This window comes from Heteronotia binoei, unplaced genomic scaffold (assembly GCF_032191835.1).
Source record: "Heteronotia binoei isolate CCM8104 ecotype False Entrance Well unplaced genomic scaffold, APGP_CSIRO_Hbin_v1 ptg000860l, whole genome shotgun sequence".
In the NCBI taxonomy this organism is placed as follows: domain Eukaryota; kingdom Metazoa; phylum Chordata; class Lepidosauria; order Squamata; family Gekkonidae; genus Heteronotia; species Heteronotia binoei.
In genome coordinates this window covers 277,557-303,403 of record NW_026800113.1, presented here as the reverse complement: position 1 = coordinate 303,403, position 25,847 = coordinate 277,557, and the positions used below count along the sequence as shown (strand labels likewise).

Here is a 25,847-nt window from a genome sequence, read left to right as displayed (position 1 = left end):
CCCATCCAGTCCAACACTCTGTGTCACATAAGAACATAAGAGAAGCCCTGTTGGGTCAGGCCAATGGCCCATCACTCCAACACTCTGTGTCACACAGAGGCCAAAAACCCCCAGGTGCAATCAGGAGGTCCATAAGAAGATAAGAACATAAGAGAAGCCCTGTTGGGTCAGGCCAAGGGCCCCTCCAGTCCAGCACTCTGTGTCACAGAAGAACATAAGAGAAGCCCTGTTGGATCAGGCCAGTGGCCCCTCCAGTCCAACACTCTGTGTCACAGAAGAACATAAGAGAAGCCCTGTTGGGTCAGGCTAGTGGCCCATAACTCCAACACTCTGTGTCACACCGAGGCCAAAAAACCCCAGGTGCCATCAGGAGGTCCATAAGAAGATAAGAACATAAGAGAAGCCATGTTGGGTCAGGCCAATGGCCCATCCACTCCAACACTCTGTGTCACACAGTGGCCAAAAAAAAGGAGGTCCACAAGTGGGGCTAGAAGCCCTTCCACTTTGCCCCCCCCCCTCCCAAGCACCAAGAATACAGAGCATCACTGCCCCAGACAGTTCCAATAATATGCTGTGGCTAATAGCCACTGATGGACCTCTGCTCCAGAAGTTGATCCAATCCCCTCTTGAAGCTGGCTATGCTTGTAGCCGCCACCACCTCCTGTGGCAGTGAATTCCACATGTTAATCACCCTTTTCTCCGTTCTAACCTGTCTGCTCAGCAATTTCATCGAATGCTCACGAGTTCTTGTATTGTGAGAAAGGGAGAAAAGTACTTCTTTCTCTACTTTCTCCATCCCATTCCCAATCTTGTAAACCTCTATCATGTCACCCTGCAGTCGACGTTTCTCCAAGCTAAAGAGCCCCAAGCGTTTCAACCTTTCTTCATAGGGAAAGTGTTCCAACCCTTGAATCATTCTAGTTGCCCTTTTCTGCACTTTTCCCAATGCTATAATAGCCTTTTTGTGGTGCGGTGACCAGAATTGTACACAGTATTCCAAATGAGGCCGCACCATCCATTTACGATACTGACGTCCATTCGCCCTGGTCTCCCTCAGTCTCTCCCCCTCTCCTGTTTCTTCTGAAGAGAAGGGCAATAGAATAAAATAAAGGACGTCTTCTACCTGGTACCTGGCAGATCAGCTCCACGAATGTCACCGAAAACAGGAGAGTGCAGGCGTAGCGATTTGGAGGCATAGTCCTGCTTGCCAGTGTGAATCCGAGCTGGGGATCTTCGAAACGACAGAAAGGAGCCCTTCTGAGCGCCCCAAAGGACATGTCAGCCTGTGGCCTGATGCGCCATGCTCGCGAGGCAACGGCTGGCAGGCTCTCTGCGCACCTGACAAAGTCGCCCGCAGCTCCGGGAGCCAGGGAAGCTGTTCCTCATCTCGTGACACCTCCGTTCTCAGGCGTGCGGCAGGGCCAGCAGAAGCGTAACTCAGCCTGCCTCTTCGTCTTTGGCAGCCGCAGACGGATGTCCCTGACCCGGCCGAAGGTGGGGGGAAGAGCAAGCTGCGAAAGGGCTGGAGAGGGTTCAGATCAGGCAGCAAGGGAAGGGAAAGATGTGCCCGGGAGTACCCCTGGATTGCAAAATATCTCTGCTGGGATACTCCCGAGGAAGACTGGGAATGAGCAGTCGGGCTGAGCTGGATTTACAAAAAGGATATTCTAGCATTGGAAAAAGTGCAGAAAAGGGGAACTAGAATGATTAAAGGTTTGGAACACTTTCCCTATGAAGAAAGGTTAAAACGCTTGGGGCTCTTCAGCTTGGAGGAACGTCGACTGCGGGGTGACATGAGAGAGGTTTACAAGATAACGCATGGGATGGAGAAGGTAGAGAAAGAAGTCCTTTTCTCCCTTTCTCACAATACAAGAACTTGTGGGCATTCAGTGAAATTGCTGAGCAGTCAGGTTAAAATGGATAAAAGGAAGTACTTCTTCACCCAAAGGGTGATTAACATGTGGAATTCACTGCCACAGGAGGTGGCGGCGGCGGCGGCTACAAGCATAGCCACCTTCAAGAGGGGATGGGATAAAAATATGGAGCAGAGGTCCATTAGTGGCTAGAGGGGCCATTGGCCTGATCCAACATGGCTTCTTTTATGTTCTTATGTCTGGGGCAGTGATGCTCTGTATTCTTGTCCCCCCATATGTCCCCCAGAGAGCACTGAGATCCAGTTCTCAAAATCTGCTAACAATCCCTGGGCCAAGAGAGGCCAGACTGAAGACTACCAGGGAGCAAGCCTTCTCCGCAATGGCCCCTTGATGGTGGAACCATCTTCCAGAGATGGTGCGAGCCCTGAACCAATTCCGCAGGGCTTGCAAAACATTTCTTTTCCAGCTCGCCTTTGAAACAGAACCCGGCTAAACTGACGTGTAGTTACCTAGCCATCTTGTGGATATTATAACTTATAGTATTTATAGCACCTATTTTATCTATTTTATCTAATTATTTATGTAACTGATTATATTTAAATTGTTGTGTATATTGTTTTATTTGAATCATGGAATGCCATGTCTGTAAGCCGCCCTGAACCCGCCTTTGGCGGGGGAGGGCGGGATATAAAAATAAATTTATTATTATTATTATTATTATTATTATTATTGGTTTTGGGGGGGGCACAGTGGAAGGGCTTCTAGTGTCCTGGCCCCACTGGTGGAACTCCTGATGGCATCTGGGTTTTTTGGCCACTGTGTGACACAGAGTGTTGGACTGGAGGGGCCACTGGCCTGATCCAACAGGGCTTCTCTTATGCTCTTATGTGACACAGAGTGTTGGACTGGAGGGGCCATTGGCCTGATCCAACAGTGGCCCATCCAGTCCAACACTCTGTTTCACATAAGAGAAGCCCTGTTGGATCAGGCCAGTGGCCCATCCAGTCCAACACTCTGTGTCACATAAGAACATAAGGGAAGCCCTGTTGGATCAGGCCAGTGGCCCATCCAGTCCAACACTCTGTGTCACATAAGAACATAAGAGAAGCCATGTTGGATCAGACAAATGGCCCATCCAGTCCAACGCTCAGTGTCACGTAAGAACCTAAGAGAAGCCATGTTGGATCAGGCCAATGGCCCCTCCAGTCCAACCGTCTGTGTCACATGAAAACATAAGAGAAGCCATGTTGTCAGACCTATGGCCCATCCAGTCCAACACTCTGTGTCACATAAGAACATAAGAGAAGCCATGTTGGATCAGGCCAATGGCCCCTTCAATCCAACACTCTGTGTCACAAAGTGGCCAAAAAAAATTTTATACACTCACACACATATATATACACACTGTGGCTAATAGCCACTGATGGACCTCCGCTCCATATTTTTATCTATTCCCCTCTTGAAGCTGGCTATGCTTGTAGCCACCACCACCTCCTGTGGCAGTGAATTCCACATGTTAATCACCCTTTGGGTGAAGGACTTTCTTTTATCTGTTTTAACCCGACTGCTCAGCAATTTCATTGAATGCCCACGAGTTCTTGTATTGTGAGAAAGGGAGAAAAGGAGTTCTTTCTCTACTTTCTCCATCCCATGCATAATCTTGTAAACCTCTATCATGTCATCCCACAGTCGACGTTTCTCCAAGCTGAAGAGCCCCAAGCGTTTTAACCTTTCTTCATAGGGAAAGTGTTCCAACCCTTGAATCGTTCTAGTTGCCCTTTTCTGGACTTTTTCCAATGCTATATCCATTTTGAGGGGAGGTGACCAGAACTGCACAGAGTATTCCAAATGAGACCGCACCATTTATACAAGGGCATTATGATACTGGCTGATTTGTTTTCAATTCCCTTCCTAATAATTCCCAGCATGGTGTTGGCCTTTTTTATTGCAATCACACACTGTCTTGACATTTTCAGTGAGTTATCTACCATGACCCCAAGATCTCTCTCTTGGTCAGTCTCTGCCAGTTCACACTCCATCAACTTGTATTTTTAACTGGGATTTGTGGCCCAAATCTGCATTACTTTGCACTTGGCCACATTGAACCTCATCTGCCACGTTGACGCCCATTCACCCAGCCTCAACAGATCCCTTTGGAGTTCCTCACAATCCTCTCTGGTTCTTACCACCCTGAACAATTTAGTGTCATCTGCAAACCTGGCCACTTCACTGCCTACTCTCAACTCCAAATCATTGATGAACAAGAACATGGGACCCAGTACCGAGCCCTGCGGCACTCCACTGCTTACCGTCCTCCACTACGAAGACTGCCCATTTATACTCACTCTCTGCTTCCTATTAATTAGCCAGTTTTTGATCCACAAGAGGACCTGTCCTTTTACTCTATGAGCTTACTAAAGAGCCTTTGATGAGGAACTTTATCAAAAGCTTTCTGGAAGTCAAGGTAAACAATATCTATCGGGTCTTTGTCCACATGTTTATTCACCCTCTCAAAGAAATGTAACAGGTTAGTGAGGCAAGACCTTCCCTTACAGGACCCATGCTGAGACTTCCTCAATAACCCGTGTTCATCAATGTGCCTTGATAATGGTTTCTACCAACTTTCCTGGTATTGAAGTCAGACTGACTGGCCTGTAGTTTCCCGGATCTCCTCTGGAACCCTTTTTAAAGATGGGGGTGACATTTGCTACCTTCCAGTCCTCAGGAACGGAGGCAGATTTCAAAAGATTACATATTTTTGTCAGAAGATCCACAAGTTCAACTTTGAGTTCTTTCAGAACTCTTGGATGTATGCCATCAGGACCTGGTGACTTATTAGTTTTTAATTCGTCTATTAGTTGTAGGACCTCCTCTCTTGTCACTTTAATCTGACTCAGGTCCTTCAACATTCCTTCCCAAATTAGTGATTCTGGAGCAGGCAAATACTTCTCGACTTCCACAGTGAAGACAAAAGAAAAAAATGCATTCAGCTTCTCAGTCATTTCCCTATCCTCCTTCAGTAATCCTTTTACCCCTTAGTCATCCAAGGGCCCCACTGCCTCCCTGCTTCTAATATATTTGAAGAAATTTTTATTGTTGGTCTTTATGTTTTTTTGCAATATGCTCCTCATAGTCCCCTTTTGCCTGGCTGATCACAGTCTTGCATTTGATTTGCCACAGCCCGTGTTCCCTTTTATTAATCTCACTGCTTAAAGGAGTCCTTACCTTTTACAGCTTCCATTACTTTGAGGAAGAATCGCACTGCTACAGCATCAACCCTAAACCAGACTTTTCCCTGCAGCCGCTGTGGCCGGACCTGCCTGTCCCGCATTGGTCTTGTCAGCCACCAGCGAGCCTGCAGCAGACGTGGACTGTTGCACCCTTCTTAAATCTTCGTTCGCGAAGCCAAGCCGAGAGAGAGAGACTTTGTTAACCATGCAGGCCTTTTCTTATACCTGTTTGTGCCTTTCCTAACTTGTGGTATATATATTTTATCTGAGCTTCTAGGATTGTAGTTTTAAATTAAAGTTCCCCAAGGTTTTTGACTGTATTTACCTTTCCTTTCAGTTTCCTCTTCACATGCCTCCTCATCTCAGAGAATTTACCCCTTTTAAAGTTAAACATGGTTGTGCTGGTCTTTTGGGGCAACTCTCTATTTATACAAATGGTGAAATCAATAATGTTATGGTCACTGCTCCCAAGCGGTGCGATCACTTTTACATCTCTCACCAAGTCTTGGGCATTACTTAGGACCAAATCCAGGATCGTCCCACCCCTGGTACACCATCTGCTCCATAGCACAGTCATTGAGAGAATCAAGAAACTCCAATCTCTTTCTCTCGACCAGAACACATATTGACCCAATCAATCTGCGGGTAGTTAAAATCACCTATTATGACACAGTTTTTACATTTAGCTGCTATCTTTAATCCTTCCATCATATTATAATCGTCCTCTTATCTTTTGATTTGGTGGGCGATAACAAATGAAGTTAAAGTTAAAATTAAGTTAAATTTCCTTTTGGGCCCTCTATTTCAACCCAAAGCATTTCTAGAAGGGAATCTAAATCTCTGACCTCAGTCTTACTGGACGGTATATCCTCTCTGACATACAGAACCACCCCACCTCCAACCCTTAAGAACATAAGAGAAGCCATGTTGGATCAGGCCAATGGCCCATCCAGTCCAACATTCTGTGTCACATAGTGGCAAAAAAACTTCTCTCCCTATCCTTCCAATATAACTTATATTCAAGGATCACCGTGTCCCACTGATTCTCCTCATTCCACCAAGTTTCTGAAATTCCCACAGTGTCTATGTTTTCTCCCAACACTAAGGGCTCTCACAGCAGCTGCCCTTTCAAAGAAAACCTCGGCCAGAGCTCTGGCTGACCCAAGGCCATTCCAGCAGGTGCAAGTGGAGGAGTGGGGAATCAAACCCGGTTCTCCCATAGAAGAGAGCTCTAGCTGACCCAAGGCCATTCCAGCAGCTGCAAGTGGAGGAGGGGGGAATCAAACCTGGTTCTCCCAGATAAGAGAGCTCTGGCTGACCCAAGGCCATTCCAGCAGCTGCAAGTGGAGGAGGGGGAATCAAACCCGGTTCTCCCAGATAAGAGAGCTCTGGCTGACCCAAGGCCATTCCAGCAGCTGCAAGTGGAGGAGAGGGGAATCAAACCCGGTTCTCCCAGATCAGAGAGCTCTGGCTGACCCAAGGCCATTCCAGCAGCTGCAAGTGGAGGAGTGGGGAATCAAACCTGGTTCTCCCAGGTAAGAGTCCGCACTTAACCCCTACACCAAACTGGTTCTCTATGTGAGTTTTAGCTATGTCTACGTGGGCTTTAGCTGCTTTAAGGTATTTCAGTGATGGGTGCAGAAAAGGACAGAAGCGCAATTAGGTGCAGGCCAAGAACAGCCCCAGGCTAGCCACAAGGGGGTAGCAGAGTTCTTTTGGTGAGCTGATCCGGGTTGTTTCACCGGGGAGGGAAAGAAGAGAGGCAATCCAGAAAATGCTATAAACATTTTATTTTATTTTCTTAGAAAGTATTTCCAGAAAAGAGACAAGAAAATAATCTGGATCATTTATTTATAGTTCTTAATAAAAACCTTTACCTAAGCTTCATGCATTCCCCCACATCTGCTGACACGCGACACACACACACATACTCCACTGACTCCCGCCCCACCCACCACGTGCCCGGCTTGCCTCGCTCGCTCAGGCTCAGGCCACGAGGCGCACAGAAGAGGCTATGGGAGGCTTCCTGCCGCCTTCTTGTCAAACTGCCTCTTGCCCTCCAAGCCTGCCCCCCTGCAAATGTGACAAAACCACACCGCAAGGTGACTCACCGCCAGGAGGAGACACCCCCCCCCCCCCCAGAAGCTAACATCCGCTGCCTGGACTTAGCAAGCCGAGGCCCGGCATCAGCCATAGTGCCTGCCTGGCACAGCGGCTCAAACAGAAGCATCTCCTCCCCCAGAAAACCTGCCTCGGTCTTCTCACGAGGAAGGGAAGGGGCCCCCACCTCCCTCTTCTCAGCAGCCCGAGCTCCCGCCCCCCCCCCTTCGGAGAAAAGGCCTCTGCACCCACTGAAGGGCTTGCACCATGGTAGAGGCTCCCTCCCCGCCCCTCCCCTCGGCAATCTCAGACACGTCCCAAACTCCCCTCAGGCCAAAAAGAAGCCCTCCGAGGAAAGCGCTGCTGAGAGGGCTGCTCGAGCTGCCTCCGCCGTCGCTTCAGAGATTCTGACATCGCAGGCTTGAGAAGCGCCCCACCCCCTGGCTGGCTGGCTGACTTCCGCGGCAGCAGAGGCTTTATTGACGCTGCAAAAACCACATGGGGAGGGGCTCGAGAACACCCCCACCAGGTCCGTGAGCTCCAATGTCATGGCCACGAGCCAGCCGGGAGGCAGCCACAGTGCGTCTGGGGGCGGGAAAGAAGTCCGGTGTGGCAGGCAGGCAGGCGAGGAGGGTGAGCGTTCAAGCCCTCCAACTGGGGCCCCGGGTAGAAGCAAGGACCGGTCCTGCCCACGTCCAGAGGCAGGCTGGCCTCACTGGGTCACAGTCAAGGCCCGCAAGTAGGACTGCGTGAGGCCGCGGAGCTCTTCCAAGGCGTAGTCCTCGGGCAGGGGGAGCCGGCCGATGTGGGGGGCCAGCAAGCGCAAGGGCACTCTCTGGACGTCGGGGGCGGAGTCCGAGACAGAGTCCGGGGGGTGCTGCAAGCTCAGCACCACGCGCAAGATGTTCCCGATGCTCTTGGCCATTTCTGGGGGAAAGGGGGGGGGGGAACGGGATAAAGGTGCAGAAAACCCCCTATGGTCAGCGACACAACGAACACAATCTCTGGGCCCCCCTTTTCCCCCAACCACATGCAACGAAACCAGTCTCTGCTTAGGCACGTCACTGAGGGCTGCAGCAAAGGAAGACGGAAGCACTTCAGAAGAGGTTTAAGCCCTTCTGGAGTTATGCTGCAGCCTCCGGGGCAGGTGAACGTCCCGGCCGAGAGAACGTTCTAAGATAACCCGGCAGCCACGGGGCTTCTCTGCACACGCCCCTCTTGAACCGGGCCTGGGCCCTCCTCCCCCTCTCGCTCCTGGCCCAGAGGAGGACTGGCCACACACACACTCTTACCGGACTGCGCCAACCTGTCCTTGGCGCTGTGGCAGGGCACCTGCTCGATCCTGTTGCAGAGGGACGTCACTCGGGTGTGTAAGTCCTCCAGCTCGTATCCGGAACAATCCAGCTGAAAACGCAATGAACGAGGGGGGGAAAGCATCACTCCTCTGAGACTGGGAGCTTTCGTGAGTCCCTGCTCACTTCTTCGGAGACCCTGTGCCACTCATTTTGTCAGTATGCTGGACTGCTGCTCTTTTCTCCCGCTACAGAGGCACTCACGTGGCCGCCCATCTTGAACACGCTCTGCAGCTATCGGACCCCCCCCCCCTCAAAGTGATCGGCAGTCACAGTGCAACAATGATCCATGCAACTGTCACCTCGAGGTTGGACTACTGTAATGCCCTCTACATGGGGCTGCCCTTGTGCCGAGCCCGGAAACTACAGCCGGAGCAGAACGCGGCAGCCGGGCTGCTATTAGGGCTCCCTAAGTGGAAGCACATACAGCCGAGGCTGCGGGAGCTGCACTGGCTGCCAATTGTGTACCAGATCCGTTACAAGGTGCTGGTCATTACCTTTAAAGCCCTATATGACCGAGGACCTGCCTACCTTAGGGACCGTCTCTCCCCATACGTACCCCAGAGGGTGCTGAGGTCAGGTCCACAAAATCTACTGAGAATCCCCGGGCTGAAGGAGGCCAAACGGAAAATTCCAAGGGAAAGGGCCTTCTCAATCATGGCTCCCCACTGGCAGAATCAATTACCAGAGGAGGTGCGGGCCCTGCGGAGTCCTGCTCAGTTCCGCAGGGCCTGCAAGACTACCCTCTTTCAGCAGGCCTTTTCTTAAGGCGGATTCTGCGGTGCCGTCGTTATGAAAAAATCTGTATATGAGTAAGATCGGAAATTTTGAAAATGTAGCACCGGGCACGATCGTATGAAATTGTTGGGTTTTAATTAGATGGTTTTAAGGGAATTTTAAGGCAATTGTATCACGTCGTCGATGATTGTTTTTATTATGTCGTCTTTGCATTTTATATCATGCTGTGAGCCACCATGAGCCTGCTTCGGCAGGGAGGGCGGGGTATTAATTAAATGTTGTTGTTATTATTATTGCTGCTAATTTCAACTCTGGAAACAGGAGAGAATTTGTTCCTTGGCCGAAAAAAGTCAACTGCTCGCAGGGGTGGCACTGCTGATGTATCACTAATTAGTTATAGTTCAGGTTTATTACAGTCATCGACAGCTATGTTTCGGTCATTTAAAACAACCTTGATGTAATAAGTCGCTGAAGGCTTTCACGGCCCGAGTCCATTGGTTGCGGTCGATTTCCCGGACTGCGTGACCGTGGTCTTGGCATTGTGAGACCTGACGTTTCGCCAGCGACTGTGGCTGGCATCCTCAGAGGCGTAACCCAGGAAACTGGAGTTCTCTTCTGGCTCGAATACTCCAGTTTTCTGGGTTACAACTCTGAGGTTGCCGGTCACAGTTGCTGGCAAAACGTCCGGTCTCACAATGCCAAGGCCACAGCCACGCAGCCCTGGAAACCGACAACAACCAAACCTTGATATGCGTTGTAGAAAGTCCCAACGAGAACCTACACTGTAGGACCCAAGTAGGAGCCCGTAATAACAATTGGAGAGCTTAAGGGTTATGACTGCAAGATAAAATAAACAACATTGCCATTTAAACCTTTAAAGCATTTAAAGTCACTTAAGAATTACTGCTTATGTATTATGCAAAGAAATCTACATGCTCCCCCCACATACCCCACCTCTGCACTCCACTGGCACACCATCCCAGGAAGAATGCCCCCCCCCCCCCGGGGCATGCTTTTTCCAACCCTGCCATCTCAGCCCAGCGATCTACCTGCTGAATCCTGCCGAGGGCCTCGATGACCTGGATGTAGTCCGAGAAGACCAGCCCTTCCGTCTCCCAGTCCTGGATCAGCGGGCTGTGCTCCGGGGCGGCCATGTCTTCCAAGAACCCTTTCAGGTAGGTGTACTTTTCGTTGATAATGGCATCTGAAAGAGACGCAGACTCAACTTTAGGGCCAAGCCTGTGTGAAGCAACTCGTTAACGAGATTTTTAAAGAGAAGATTCTAAGATGGGAGTGGTGGTGGTGGCGGAAACAGTGATGCCAGAAATGGGTCACCTACTAAGAATATAAGAGAAGCCAGGTTGGATCAGGCCAGTGGCCCATCCAGTCCAACACTCTGTGTCACCCAGGGGCCAAAAAACCCAGGTGCCATCAGGAGGTCCACCAGTGGGGCCAGACACTAGAAGCCCTCCCACTGTGCCCCCCCCACAAGCACCAAGAAGACAGAACATCACCTCCCCAGACATAAGAGAAGCCCTGTTGGATCAGGCCAGTGGCCCATCCAGTCCAGCACTCTGTGTCACACAGGGGCCAAAAAATGAGGTGCCATCAGGAGGTCCATCAGTGGGGCCAGGGCACTAGAAGCCCTCCCACTGTGCCCCCCCAAGCACCAAGAATACAGAGCATCCCTGCCCCAGACATAAGAAATAAGAGAAGCCATGTTGGATCAGGCCAATGGTCCATCCAGTCCAACACTCTGTGTCACATAAGAACATAAGAGAAGCCCTGTTGGATCAGGCCAGTGGCCCCTCCAGTCCAACACTCTGTGTCACACATAAGAATATAAGAGAAGCCATGTTGGATCAGGCCAGTGGCCCATCCAGTCCAACACTCTGTATCACATAAGAGAAGCCATGTTGGATCAGGCCAATGGTCCATCCAGTCCAACACTCTGTGTCACACAGGGGCCAAAAAAACCAGGTGTCATCAAGAGGTCCAGCAGCAGAGACGGAACTCCAGAAGCCCTCTCACTGTTGCCACCCCCACCCCCAACAAGCACCAAGAATACAGAGCATCCCTGTCCCAGGCATAAGAGAAGCCATGTTGGATCAAGCCTATGGCCCCTCCAGTCCAACACTCTGTATCACACAGGGGCAAAAATACCCAAGCACCAAGAATACAGAGCATCACTGCCCCAACAATATGCTGTGGCTAACAGCCACTGATGGACCTCTGCTCCAGATGCTTATCCAATCCCCTCTTGAAGCTGGCTGTGCTTGTAGGAGGCACCACCTCCTGGGATGATCTGAAGCCCCCTGGAAGGAAAGGGTGCCCCGGCCCCCGAGGGTGACGAGAAGCCGTGTGTCATGCGAGAAAGCTGCACCAGCACAGCCCAGGGCGCACAGCCTGTGTTTCTTACCTGCTGCCAAATGCCTGACAACCAGCCTGTGACATTGGTTCCAGTGCCCAGCTCTGGACAAGTACAGGGCCTCCTTGTGCTTGTCCCCCTGCACCTTGGCCCTCACGGCCTTGGCTTCGTAAATCCACTCTGGGGGCACGCACAGCCGTTCCATGAGGAAACCCTCCTTGGCCCAGGAGTCGGGGGTCTCCGAGAGCACACAGTGACGGCTCAAGAGCTCACGCACCGCCCTTTCGCGGACGCTGGCAAAGACACACAGAGAGAAAAGGCAAAACGTGAGCCACGCGGCTGGATCAGATAGTATCTCCTCCGTCCCCAGCCAATCACCCCACCTCAAAGAAGAGGATGCTGCAAAGGAGCCTCTGCGCATGAGAGAAGGGTGCAGCGTAACACCAGGGTCTCTGTTAATTACAATCAGCATTCCACAATTAAGAATTCTTAATTTGATTCCGATAGCTTTATTTCCTTCACTATGCCCCCCCCCCCCCCCCCCGGAATTAAACTCAAACAACTGGTTACCATACATGACACTGTCTTGACATTTTCAGTGAGTTATCGACCACGACCCCAAGATCTCTCTCTTGATCAGTCTCTGCCAGTTCACACCCCATCAACTTGTATTTGTAGCTGGGATTCTTGGCCCCAATGTGCATTACTTTGCACTTGGCCACATTGAACCTCATCTGCCACGTTGATGCCCACTCACCCAGCCTCAACAGATCCCTTTGGAGTGCCTCACAATCCTCTCTGGTTCTCACCACCCTGAACAATTTAGTGTCATCTGCAAACTTGGCCACTTCACTGCTCACTCCCAACTCCAAATCATTTATGAACAAATTAAAGAGAATGGGACCCATTACTGAGACCTGCGGCACCCCACTGCTTACCGTCCTCCACTGTGAAGACTGCCCATTTATACTCACTCTCTGCTTCCTATTACTCAGCCAGTTTTTGATCCACAAGAGGACCTGTCCTTTTACTCCATGACTCTCAAGCTTTCTAAGGAGTCTTTGATGAGGAACTTTATCAAAAGCTGAATGCCAGCTGGTTTCCTGCTTCTAATATATTTGAAGAAATTTTTATTGTTGGTCTTTATGTTTTTTGCAATATGCTCCTCATAGTCCCTTTTTACCTGCCTGATCACAGTCTTGCATTTGATTTGCCACTGCCTTCCATTTTGTGATTTGCCTTCCACAAGTGATTTGCCATCACTTCCACTGTTGCCCCTCCCAAACACCAAGAATACAGAGCATCACTGGCCCATCCAGTACAACGCTCTGTGTCACACAGTGGCCAAAAAACCCCAGGTGCCATCAGGAGATCCACCAGTGGGGTCAGGACACTAGAAGCCCTCCTACTGTGCCCCCCCCCCCCAAGCACCAAGAAGACAGAGCATCACTGCCCCAGACATAAGAGAAGCCATGTTGGATCAGGCCAATGGCCCATCCAGTCCAACACTCTGTGTCACATAAGAACATAAGAGAAGCCCTGTTGGATCAGGCCAATGGCCCATCCAGTCCAACACCCTGTGTCACACAGTGACCAAAAAACCCGAAGTGCCATCAGGAGATCCACCAGTGGGGCCAGGACACTAGAAGCCCTCCTACTATTGCCCCTCCCCCCCAAGAATACAGAGCATCACTTGCTCCAGACAAAGAGTTCCATAAATATGGTCTGGGACCTGCCTACCTTAGGGACCGTCTCTCCCCACATGTCCCCCAGAGAGTGCTGAGGTCGGGGTCTCAGAACCTCCTTACAATCCCTGGGCCAAAGGAGGCCCGTCTGAAAGTGACCAGGGACAGGGCCTTCTCGATTGCAGCTCCCTGTTGGTGGAATCAGCTCCCGGAGGAGGTGAGGGCCCTGCGGAACCTTGAACAGTTCCGCAGGGCCTGTAAAACAACCCTCTTCCGGTTGGCATATAATTAACTGTGAGCAGAATGCCTGAATATTAAATCTTAAACATCAGATTACTGAATATTGGAAATTTGAAGGACTGATTTAAGGAATAGTAGCATACTGTATATCGATGTGAGTTTTATGTATTTTTAGGTTTTTATGTATTTTATTGTATAATTTTAATCGTATTTAAATTGACCTCTGTTAGCTTCTATTGTTGTAAGCCGCCCTGAGCCCACCTCGGTGGGGTAGGGCGGGATATAAATCGAATAAAGTAAAGTAAAGTAAATACGCTGTGGTTAACAGCCACTGATGGACTTCTGCTCCACATGTTTATCCAACCCCCTAAGTACTGTCTACTCAGACTGGCAGCAGCTCTCTGGGGTCTCTCAGGAAACGAAAAGTTCTTTCAAGCCACTTACAGCTCGGTTGTTTTAAACAGGAGATGGCAGAGATTGAACCTGGGGCCTTCTACATGCCAAGAAGCCGGCTTTCAAGCTCAGCCACAGCCCCTCCCCCAAAGGGTAAGGAAGGGACTCCAGACTTACTGTGCGTTGGGCGTGTGAAGGAGCACAAAGACCGCCCACTCCCACAGCCCCTCCCTCTCGAGCTGGGCTGCGTAGCTGGCGTTCAGCACTCCCTGGCACTGCTCCGACAGGTGGGTGTAATTTAAGGCACGCAGCACTTCCCAGAGGTGCCAGCTGAGGCGGTAGTCCAAGGGGTTGGCAGTGATGCTCTGAGGATCCAGCAGCTGGTGGAGATCATAGCACCTGGAGAGAAAGCCACATCAGAACACAGCACTTTGGCCAGGCCTGCAGGTGGCCACGTAACCCCCTGAAGCTGCCTTACACCCAATGAGAGCCCATCAAGTTCAGACTCGCAGTGCCTCTCCAGGGTCTCAGGCAGAGAAAGATCTCTCCCATCACCTCCTGCCTGCTCCTTTGGAGAGCCAGTTTGGTGTAGCGGTTAAGTGGGCAGACTCTTCTCTGGGAGAACCGGGTTTGATTCCCCACTCCTCCGCTTGCACCTGCTGGAATGGCCTTGGGTCAGCCAGAGCTCTTGTAGGAGCTGTCCTTGAAAGGGCAGCTTCTGGGAGAGCTCTCTCAGCCCCACCCACCACACAGGATGTCTGTTGTGGGGGAGGAAGGTGAAGAAGAAGAAACTGGGTTCATATCCCGCCCTATGCTCTGAATCTCAGAGTCTCTGAGTGGTCACAATCTTCTCTATCTCTCCCCCCACCCCACAACTGACACCCCGTGAGGTAGGTGAGGCTGAGCGAGCTGTTACAGCAGCTGCCCTTTCAAGGACAACATCTGCCAGAGCTATGGCTGACCCAAGGCCATTCCCAGCAGCTGCAAGTGGAGGAGTGGGGAATCAAACCCAGATCTCCCGGATAAGAGAGCTATGGCTGACCCAAGGCCATTCCAGCAGCTGCAAGTGGAGGAGTGGGGAATCAAACCCGGTTCTCCCAAATAAGAGAGCTCTGGCTGACCGAAGGCCATTCCAGCAGCTGCAAGTGGAGGAGAGGGGAATCAAACCCGGTTCTCCCAGATAAGAGAGCTCTGGCTGACCGAAGGCCATTCCAGCAGCTGCAAGTGGAGGAGGGGGGAATCAAACCCAGTTCTCCAAGATAAGAGAGCTCTGGCTGACCCAAGGCCATTCCAGCAGCTGCAAGTGGAGGAGGGGGGAATCAAACCCAGTTCTCCCGGATAAGAGAGCTATGGCTGACCCAAGGCCATTCCAGCAGCTGTGAGTGGAGGAGTGGGGGAATCAAACCCGGTTCTCCCCGATAAGAGTCTGCGCACTTAACCACGATACCAAACTGGAGATTATAAGCCGCTCTGAAACTCTGATTCAGAGAGAAGGGCGGGATATAAATCCAAACTCTTCTGCTTCTCCAATCTTTCCAGAAGATTACCTGTCACTGTACAGTTTTAAGAGGTGAAAACACACATCCTGCACGGAGCGCTGTGAATCGCCTTCCTCGATCACGCAGCCTGAGCCTTCCAGATACGGCGGCAACGGAGAGCAAGCGTACTTCTCACACGCAGAGGAGTCCTGGAGGAAAGAACACATGGAGGAATGAAATGCGGCAGCAGGCAGAACAGATCTGGCCCGGGGGGGGGGGGGGCGGGCAGAGGCTTCCTGACCTTCTAAGCCTCATCGACTGTAGGCAATGCAGTCATCACACAGGAAGGAATTCCTGTTTTTTATATCATCATCATCAGACTTTTACACCACCCTCTCCTGATACTTGGGGCTCAGGCGGTGTGTTAACGTTTAAATACAAATTAAAAATAGCTAAAAAAATTAAATAATATCACAGTCGTTCCCAAAAGGTGCCTTAAAAACAAATTATTCTTTTTTTTTAATGTTTTAAATTCTTTAATTAATTCTAGACAAACAATATATAACAGCCAGTAAGAAAACAATAGTAGTAAACAACAAAACAACCATACTAGTTGGCAATACATTTATCCATAAGGAGGATTGTCTGAGGGTTCTATCAAAACCAAAAATCTAATAAAGTTATGCAAACAATTAATTATCTTTCGCTTATTATTATTATTATTATTTTTTTCCTTTTCCTTTCCTTCTAGTTTCTATATGCAAAATATACATATGCAACCCTGTATACCTTAAATTTTATGCTAAGCAGTTGATCCTTTCTTTTGCTTCATACCACTTATAAAATTTAACCCATTTCATACTAGCTTCAGTTTTGGACTCTCCTTTTAACATGTTCGAAAGTATATCCAATTCGGCAGCATTGAGAATTTTATCAACCTGCAGCTATCCAAAATTAACCAATCTATCTCACCCCTGTGTTGGAAATGCGGTTTAGCAATAGGCTCTTTTTATCACATTTGGTGGAACTGTAAGGTCTCCAAAAATTTTTGGAAAAGAGTATATGACACATTAAAGGCAATTCTATCATCAGATTTGCAGTTTAAACCGGAGGTGATGTTGTTGTCTTTTGTTAGGAAAGTAATATCTCCTGAGGATGAATATATGACGGTGTATATTCTCACGGCAGCAAGGATAGTTTTTGCCAAATATTGGCGACAAAGGAATTGCCCTGAAACGAAAAACAAATTATTCTTAACCCCGGGGGGGGGGGGGGGAGCGGATGGGAGAAAAGACTAGGCCAGAGGTGGCCAACGGTAGTTCTCCAGATGTTTTTTTGCCTACAACTCCCATCAGCCCCAGTCATTGGCCATGCTGGCTAGGGCTGCTGGGAGTTGTAGGCAAAAAACATCTGGAGAGCTACCCTTGGCCATCCCTGGACTAGGCACATTAAGACTGTTGGTTAGAAACCGCCGCTATCCCCAACCGTAATCCTGGTTTACCATACTGGTTGGTTTGGAAGCGTTAAACACATGCACTTGGCATGCTGGGACTGTGGCTTGCCACTTTAAGAGATTTGATTGTTTCCTCAACGGAAAGGTTTGCACTGTTATTGACAGTGGCAAGACCGGCCCTTGCAGCACCTTGGGAGAACCGCCTGATGCCCTCAGCCAATGACTGGAGAATCCGGCTCTGGGACTATTTTATATTTGGGAAAAAATCCACTTACAGTTCTCCAGCACCCCCCCCCCCCCCAAATCCTAGGAAGCCTTTGCGAAGCTATGGTTCCCTAGGGTTACACACCTCTCTGACCTTGAAAAATACATTTTTATCATCATCTGGTATTTTTCTAAAAGTATTCTGACCTCTGAAGCACTGTGTATGAAACTAATCCCAGGGGCGTCAAAATGTAGTTCAGGGGCCAAATCAGGCCCCCGGAGGGCTCCGAGCAACTGGCTGTCATCTGCATCCTTCTCCCTTTCTCTTGCTTCCTTCTGCATCTCAGCTTGCTTGCCAGGTTCACTCAATCACACAGGAGCTACAGAGCAAAGCCTCTATTTGCTCCATTGGCTGAGGCTCCTCCCATGGCGAGGAACTTGCTTTGCCAGGTTTGCTCAGATGCACAGGAGCTACAGAGCAAAACCTCTATTTTCTCCATTGGCTGAGGGGGGAGGGAGAGCTTGCTTTACCAGGCTCTCTCAATTGCACAGCAGAGCTACTGAGTCAAGCCTCTCTTCCTTCTATTGGCTGAGGCTCCTCCCCCTCCTGGTCCCATGGGAAAGGAAGGAAAGAGCCAGAGCTTCCTTTGCTCAGTTCCCTGGATCCCATGGGAGAAATACAAAGAAAGCACCTTTAGGATTAATGAGTGTTTAAGCATGTTTTAAGTTTTTAACTATATATATATATTTGAATGCTGGCTGCTGGCTTAATTTCTGTATGCTGAAGAAGAGCGTCCAAAGGCAGCTGCAGAAGAACCACAGCCTGCCACAGTCTGCTGAACCACCTTCCCGTGAGACAGCAGCCGGCAGAACCGAACCAGCTCTACACCTTGAGCTCCATCTGCAAGGAAGCACCTGCTGCTTACCTGGAACGCAGCTTCGTACATGCTCAGGGCCTGGGACAGCGGCGCCGTGGAGGGAAGCAGGTACCAGAGGTGGACGCCAACGGTGCGCTTCCAGTCCAGCTGGGAACAGACATTGATGCTCCTCTTCTCTGACAGACGCCACACCTACGGAAGGAGCGCAATAACTGCAGCACAGCTAGTTGGGGCCGACACCCGCGAGTCTTCCCCAGGGAGCCTCCAAAAGGTAGCCGGGGGCAGCCACATGCCCAACCGACCAGAGACCACGTTGGGAAAAGACAGCAGCGTTCAAGGGGCACCAACGACCACACTCTCTGGTTTCACAGTTACCACTCACCGGCTTGCCAGCTAGTAGGGCAAAGATGCGCAGCCTCTCGTCCTGGATGAAGCAGTCCGCCTGCAGATGGTGCCAGTCCGCTAACTGCATGGCCATGAGCTCTCGGACCTCCTGGCTGCCCACCAGCTGGGAGAGGAGCAGCGCCAGCCTGTGGTCCCCTAGAAGAGGAAGGGGGCATCAACCAGTGAGACCCAGGAACTTTTATCCAGCTTGTCTATATCCAGCATATTGATGGAACTCTCTCTGGGGCAGTGATGCTCTGTCTTCTTGGTGCTTGGGGGAGGAGGGAAACAGTGGGAGGGCTTCTAGTGCCCTGGCCCCACTGGTGGACCTCCTAATGGCACCTGGGTTTTTTGGCCACTGTGACACCGAGTGTTGGACTAGATGGGCCATTGGCCTGATCCAACAGGGCTTCTCTTAGGTTCCTGTGTCTGGGGCAGTGATGCTCTCTATTCTTGGTGCTTGGGGGCACAGTGGGAGGGCTTCTAGTGTCCTGGCCCCACTGATGGACCTCCTGATGGCAACTGGGTTTTTTGGCCACTATGTGACACAGAGTGTTGGACTGGATGGGCCATTGGCCTGATCCAACAGGGCTTCTCTTAGGTTCCTGTGTCTGGGGCAGTGATGCTCTGTCTTCTTGGTGCTTGTGGGGGGCACAGTGGGAGGGCTTCTAGTGTCCTGGCCCCACTGATGGACCTCCTGATGGCACCTGGGTTTTTTGGCCACTGTGTGACACAGAGTGTTGGACTAGATGGGCCACTGGGCTGATCCAACACGGCTTCTCTTATGTTCTTATGTCTGGGGCAGGGATGCTCTGTCTTCTTGGTGCTTGGGGGCACAGTGGGAGGGCTTCTAGTGTCCTGGCCCCACTGATGGACCTCCTGATGGCACCTGGGTTTTTTGGCCACTGTGTGACACAGAGTGGTGGACCGGATGGGCCATTGGCCTGACCTAACAGGGCTTCTCTTATGTTCTTATGTCTGGGACAGTGATGCTCTGTATTCTTGGTGCTTGGTGGGGGCAACAGTGAGAGGGCTAGTGTCCTGGTCCCACTGCTGGACCTCCTGATGGCACCTGGGTTTTTCTGTCCCCTGTGTGACACAGTGTTGGACTGGATGGGCTACTGGTCTGATCCACCATGGCTTCTCTTGTTCCTCTTTCCTCCTACCTGGCCCTTCCAGCTGGAGATGCTGGGGACTGAACCTGGGAGCTTCCGTGTGCAAAGGCAATGCCCTGCTACCGAATCGTGGTCCCTCCTCCCCCAGTTCTCAGGGCCAGGGGAAAGGGTGCCCTCTTACCAGACTGCTGAGCCAGCCCACAGGCTTCGCCGATCCGCTTCCCGGTGAGGTAGCTGAAGACCGCCTCGGCAGGGCTGTGGTGCTGGCTGAGAGAGACCTCGTCCTCGATACGCTCGGCCGCCGTCTGCGAGAGCCACTGGGAGAAGGCCTTCCGGCGCTCCAGGGCCACGATGTACTCGCTGGGCTCCTCCAGGCGGGCCTCCAGCTCCTTCAGTTGCCCCCAGAGCGCCCCACACAAGGTCCACACCAAGCACCAGTGCTTGACCACGGCTGTAGAGACAGAGCGCCACAGGATCAGGAAGGGGGATACACCCCGCCACGCACACACTACCAGTTCTATGCATCTCGCACTGCTCCAGACAGGGGCTCCCAAGCTTTCTGAGCCGGTCGGCACCTCTGAGCTTCTGACACAAAGTGATGGGCAGAACTGCAAAATGGCTGCCACGGGGGGGTGGGTGGGTTGTGGAGCCAGACACAAAATGGCTGCCGCAGTTTCCCTTCAGCCACACAGAGAAGATCCTTGTGCTCTGGGGGCAGCTGCTGCCTAAGCAACAGTGTAAAAAAAAGTCTGACCAAGCAATCAAATCTCCAGTGGCCAATCAGACGCTGTGCTGGGCAAAAGCCCCACTATTCCCCTCCTCTCTGAGTCTCCAGAGGGCTCTCCAGACCATCAGGGTGTACATACAAACATATGGAGCTGCCTTCTACTGAATCAGACCCTCTTTGGTCCATCAAAGCCAGATTTGTCTACTCAGACTGGCAACGGCTCTTTCTCCAAGGACTCAGGCTGAAGTTTTTCATGCCTATTTGCCTGGACCCTTTTTAGCTGGAGATACCGGGGATTGAACCTGAGACCTCCTGCTTACCAAGCAGATGCTCTACCACTGAGCCCCCATCCGTATTGTCTACTCAGACTGGCAGCGGCTCTCCAGGGTCTCAAGATGAGGTTTTTCACGCCTACTTGCCTGGACCCTTTTGAGTTGGAGATGCCGGGGATTGAACCTGGGACCTCCTGCTTCCCAAGCAGATGCTCTACCACTGAGCCCCCATCCGTATTGTCTACTCAGACTGGCAGCGGCTCTCAAGGGTCTCAAGATGAGGTTTTTCACACCTACTTGCCTGGACCCTTTTGAGTTGGAGATGCCGGGGATTGAACCTGAGACCTCCTGCTTCCCAAGCAGATGCTCTACCACTGAGCCACAGCCCCATTCGTGGCTCTCCAGGGCATCAAGCTGAGGTTCTTCACGCCTATTTGCCTGGATCCTTTTGAGTTGGAGATGCTGGGGATTGAACCCGGGACCTTCTGCTTCCCAAGCAGATGCTCTGCCACTGAGCCACAGCCCCATTCATGGCTCTCCAGGGTCTCCAACTGAGGATCTTCACGCCTACTTGCCTGGACCCTTTTTAGTTGGAGATGCCGGGGATTGAACCTGGGACCTCCTGCTTACCAAGCAGATGCTCTACCACTGAGCCACCGTCTGTCTGCATTTGTGGGCAGCTGTTGCTCCAGGGCTGGGAGCCAGGTAAGGCCCCACTCACTTCCCAAAAGAACTTGGCAGGCACCAGGAAAGGGGCTGATGGGTACCCCCTCTTCCTCAGGATGTCTCTTGTGGACACCCCACGGCCACGAGCTGGCCCAAATGCGTCTTCCGGCAGGGCCCGTTACCACTTGTGGCCGACTGCAGCCCAGCCGCCTCCTAATGTGCCCGGACTGGAAGGCCTCCGGTTTTTCCAAAGAAGCAGACTAACACAAAGATTACACAGCGGAAAAGAGAGAGTCCAGAAGCAACTTACAGACTAGCAAAATTCACGGCATGACTCATGAAAGCTCCTCCCCTGAGGCCACAAATTTCGTCAGTCTTGAAGGTGCTCCGAGACTCTGGCTCTTCTCTGCTGCTACAGACAGACTCACATGGCTGCCTACCTGGGCCTGGCTCCATAAAAAGCCTCTGCCACATTCTGCCCAGATGCCACAGGCTGCAGAGAGGGCCAGGCGTTCCCAGAAATGCTTTGCTGGGCCTCCCACCGGGCAGGTGGTGAAGAGAAGGAGGTATTGGATTTATATCCCACCCTCCACTCCGAATCTCAAGAGTCTCAGAGCGGCCTACAGTCTCTTATATCTTCTCCCCCTGCAACAGACACCCTGTGAGGTGGGTGGGACTGAGAGAGCTCTCCCAGAAGCTCCCCTTTCAAGGACAGAGGCTCAGAGCGGTCTGCAATCTCCTTTATCTCCCTCCCCCACAACAGACACCCTGTGAGGTGGGTGGGACTGAGAGAGCTCTCCCAGAAGCTCCCCTTTCAAGGACAGAGGCTCAGAGCGGTCTGCAATCTCCTTTATCTCCCTCCCCCACAACAGACACCCTGTGAGGTGGGTGGGACTGAGAGAGCTCTCCCAGAAGCTCCCCTTTCAAGGACAGAGGCTCAGAGCGGTCTGCAATCTCCTTTATCTCCCTCCCCCACAACAGACACCCTGTGAGGTGGGTGGGACTGAGAGAGCTCTCCCAGAAGCTCCCCTTTCAAGGACAGAGGCTCAGAGCGGTCTGCAATCTCCTTTATCTCCCTCCCCCACAACAGACACCCTGTGAGGTGGGTGGGACTGAGAGAGCTCTCCCAGAAGCTCCCCTTTCAAGGACAGAGGCTCAGAGCGGCCTGCAATCTCCTTTATCTCCCTCCCCCACAACAGACACCCTGTGAGGTGGGTGGGACTGAGAGAGCTCTCCCAGAAGCTCCCCTTTCAAGAACAGAGGCTCAGAGCGGCCTGCAATCTCCTTTATCTCCCTCCCCCACAAAAGACACCCTGTGAGGTGGGTGGGGCTGAAAGGGCTCTCCCAGAAGCTCCCCTTTCAAGGACACCCTCTGCCAGAGCTATGGCTGACCCAAAGCCATTCCAGCAGCTGCAAGTGGCGGAATGGGGAATCAAACCCAGTTCTCCCAGGTAAGAGCCCATGCACTTAACCACTACACCGAATTGGCTCTCAGAGCTGAGCCTGGCGGGGCCCCTGAACTTTGAGACCCACCAGCTCCAGTTGAAAGAGGCCTAATGATGCTTCCTAGAACCTCAGGCTCACTCACTGGCCTGGACAATGAAGGGAACCAGCTGGAACAAGCCACCCTACGGCAGACCATTTTGCCCCCAAGCCTCCAGGAACTGGCAGGATGCCCCTTTCAGACCTCTTCTGATCCATCTGCACTGCGTACCACCCAGTGCTCACCTTCCCTTTCCTCTGGGTCTCCAGCTGCCTCTCTGGCCCACGCGGCGTATTCGTGGACGGCTGTTACTCCAGGGTTGGGGGTCAGGAGAGGACACGGCTCGTCCATGTGGACCGTGCTGTGCTTCAACTTGATCTCCAGCGGAACGAGGTACAGGTGCTGGTCCCCATCCGCCGCCTTTCCTTCCAAACTCAACTTCTCCATGTGAACTTTGAAGGGGGACTCGGAGAGCCTGTTCAATGCACCGAGGACACAAAACGTTGTGGGTGGGGGCTAGACAGCTGTTATCAAGAGGAGTCTATCTATCCAGGAACGATTTCTGCTTCTCTTTGCAAGTAGGAAAACTCCAGCCTCATGTTTAGGCGGGAAAGAGTAGTGGCAGAGCACGCAGCGAACACCCAGCCAGCCAGAGTTTTCTTACAATGAACCAAACCACTGGTCCATCAGGCACAGTCCAGTCTGCTCAGGCTGCCAGAGGCTCTCCAGGGAGAGAAAGGTCTTCCACATTACCTCCTGCCTGGTCCTTTTCAACTGGAGATGCAGGCGATTGAATCTGGAACCCCCCCCCCAACCATGGCCCCTCCCCCCAAAAAATCCACAGCCATGACCTGAACTTGTTTTCCACAGCTGACAGGAATGCCTTGTTAAAACAGGGCCCAAAACTGCCTTTCTGAGTGTGCTCTCAAAGCTCAGAAGATGGCAGATTTATACCACGCCCTTCTCTCTGAATCAGAGACTCAGAGCGGCTCACAATCTCCTGTATCTTCTTCCCCCACAACAGACACCTTGTGAGGTGGGTGGGGCTGAGAGAGCTCTGACAGAAGCTGCCCTTTCAAGGACCACCTCTGCCAGAGCTCTGGCTGACCCAAGGCCATTCCAGTAGCTGCAAGTGGAAGAGTGGGGAATCATACCCAGTTCTCCCAGATAAGAGTCCACACACTTAACCACTACACCAAACTGGCTCTCTGCAGGGGGCATCTTATTTCCCCCTCCCACACTATTTTCTCTTTCCCTTCCCTCCATTCCCTCTTCTCTTTTCCTGCCTTCCTCTCTCCATCCTACCAGAAAAAGAAGACTGCAGATTTATACCCCGCCCTTCTCTCTCAGTCAGAGACGCAGAGCGGCTCACAATCTCCTATATCTTCTCCCCCCCACAACAGACACCCTGTGAGGTGGGTGGGGCTGAGAGGGCTCTAACAGTAGCCGCTCTTTCAAGGACAACATCTGCCAGAGCTCTGGCTGACCCAAGGCCATTCCAGCAGCTGCAAGTGGAGGAGTGGGGAATCAAACCCCATTCTCCCAGATAAGAGTCTTTCAACCTAAGAAGAAGACCGCAGATGTATACCCTGCCCTTCTCTCTGCATCAGAGTCTCAGAGCAGCTTACAATCTCCTATGTCTTCTCCCCCCACAACAGACACCCTATGAGGTGGGTGGGGCTCAGAGATCTCTGACAGAAGCTGCCCTTTCAAGGACAACTCCTGCGAGAGCTATGGCTAACCCAAGGTCATTCCAGCAGCTGCAAGTGGACCCTTTTTTGGAGATGCCGGGGATTGAACCTGGGACCTTCTGCTTCCCAAGCAGATGCTCTACCACTGAGCCACCGTCCCTCCTGCGAGAACCCTGTTGTCAGATCAAAAAGTAAATTAGGTGGACAAGAACATCACGATCCAAAGTATTTCTCTTTCAGCTTTATTGACATACTCAAACAGGGATATTGGCTGTTTATCCTAGTCAGAGTGAGGGTCTTTCCTCCTGAACAGCAGCCGTCCTTCCTGCTTGGCCTCTCAGGAGGAAAAGAACAGTGTTTGTCCCCAGAGAAAACTTTTAAGCCATTCCCCTCAGAGCCTACTTGGACACTGATTGGCTGAAACCAGCGCCAGGCATTCTGGGGATTGTAGGCTGTCTCTTTCTACTGAGACACAGGCCTCACAAGTTCCCTAGGCCCACCAGGCCTCTCTCTCACAGCACAGACCACGACACCCCGTAACCGACCCCCTCAAGGACTCACTGCTTAGGAGCGACAGGCGCAGGCAGGAATCCGTACTCCAAGGACTCGTCAGGGCTGTCTGCCGGATCGCTTGAACGGCTCAGCTGCTCCCCGCTGTGGGCCAGAGTCCAGTTGGGTGCCCAGCCGACGCGGAAGGAGCGCCCCATGAAGAGCGCCATGTCCATCAGGAGCTTCCCTTTCCCGTAGGCGATGGATTTCTCCAGGGGCACCAGGCCGGGCTGCCTGCGCACCCCCACCACTTTCAGGGGCATGTCGGGTGCAGCGCTGGAGACGGTGATGGCAGGAGCTAGCGGGGAGAGCGTGGGCCACGGAGGCACCAAGGGGGCTCCGCCAAACGAGGAGGAAGTCCTCAGGCTGCGGCCATCTTGGAGGGGAGCGGCCGGCAGGAGGAAGGATCCGCTCAAGAGCTTCGACTGCAGCAGCCCACCAACTGGAGGGGCAGAGACAGGGAAAGGGTTTCTCTTTCATTCATTTATTTTTATTTTAGTACATTTCTATTCCGCCCATTCCCCGCAGGGCTCAGGGCGGAGTGCAACGTATGGCAAAACAATAAAATACAATAAAAAACGTTTTATGAACAGACAACACAACAGCACTGAGAAAACTTTACTTTGGGGGAGGGATGATGGCTCAGTAGTAGAGCATCTGCTTGGTAAGCAGAAGGTCCCAGGTTCAATCCTCGGCATCTCCAACTGAAAAAGGTCCAGGCAAATAGGCGTGATAAATCTCAGCTGGAGACCCTGGAGAGCCATGAATGGGGCTGTGGCTCAGTGGTAGAGCATCTGCTTGGGAAGCAGAAGGTCCCAGGTTCAATCCTCGGCATCTCCAACTGAAAAAGGTCCAGGCAAAGAGGCAAGAAAAATCTCAGCTTGACAGCCATGAATGGGACTGTGGCTCAGTGGCCGAGTGTGTGCTTGGTAAGCAGAAGGTCCCACATCTCCAACTCAAAAGGGCC

General features: G+C 51.8%; 2 protein-coding genes across 2 annotated transcripts in view; both read right to left on the bottom strand.

The window, feature by feature from the left end:
• CHRNA10 (cholinergic receptor nicotinic alpha 10 subunit) overlaps window positions 1-1,277 on the bottom strand; it is a 42,013-nt gene extending 40,736 nt beyond the window's left edge. The window contains exon 1 of the mRNA XM_060263764.1: window positions 1,124-1,277. Coding sequence (XP_060119747.1) covers window positions 1,124-1,277 — 154 coding nt within the window. The remainder of the gene's footprint in view (window positions 1-1,123) is intronic.
• Window positions 1,278-6,879: 5,602 nt separating this feature from the next.
• Window positions 6,880-25,847, bottom strand: part of NUP98 (nucleoporin 98 and 96 precursor) — a 117,166-nt gene continuing 98,198 nt past the window's right edge. The window contains exons 22-32 of the mRNA XM_060263763.1: window positions 24,893-25,322; window positions 22,886-23,115; window positions 19,674-19,943; window positions 18,376-18,533; window positions 18,042-18,185; window positions 15,528-15,667; window positions 14,158-14,379; window positions 11,714-11,955; window positions 10,344-10,498; window positions 8,497-8,608; window positions 6,880-8,131 (exon numbers count right to left, since the gene is read on the bottom strand). Of these exons, the coding sequence (XP_060119746.1) occupies window positions 7,917-8,131; window positions 8,497-8,608; window positions 10,344-10,498; window positions 11,714-11,955; window positions 14,158-14,379; window positions 15,528-15,667; window positions 18,042-18,185; window positions 18,376-18,533; window positions 19,674-19,943; window positions 22,886-23,115; window positions 24,893-25,322 (2,318 nt within the window). The 3' untranslated portion in view covers window positions 6,880-7,916. The remainder of the gene's footprint in view (window positions 8,132-8,496; window positions 8,609-10,343; window positions 10,499-11,713; window positions 11,956-14,157; window positions 14,380-15,527; window positions 15,668-18,041; window positions 18,186-18,375; window positions 18,534-19,673; window positions 19,944-22,885; window positions 23,116-24,892; window positions 25,323-25,847) is intronic.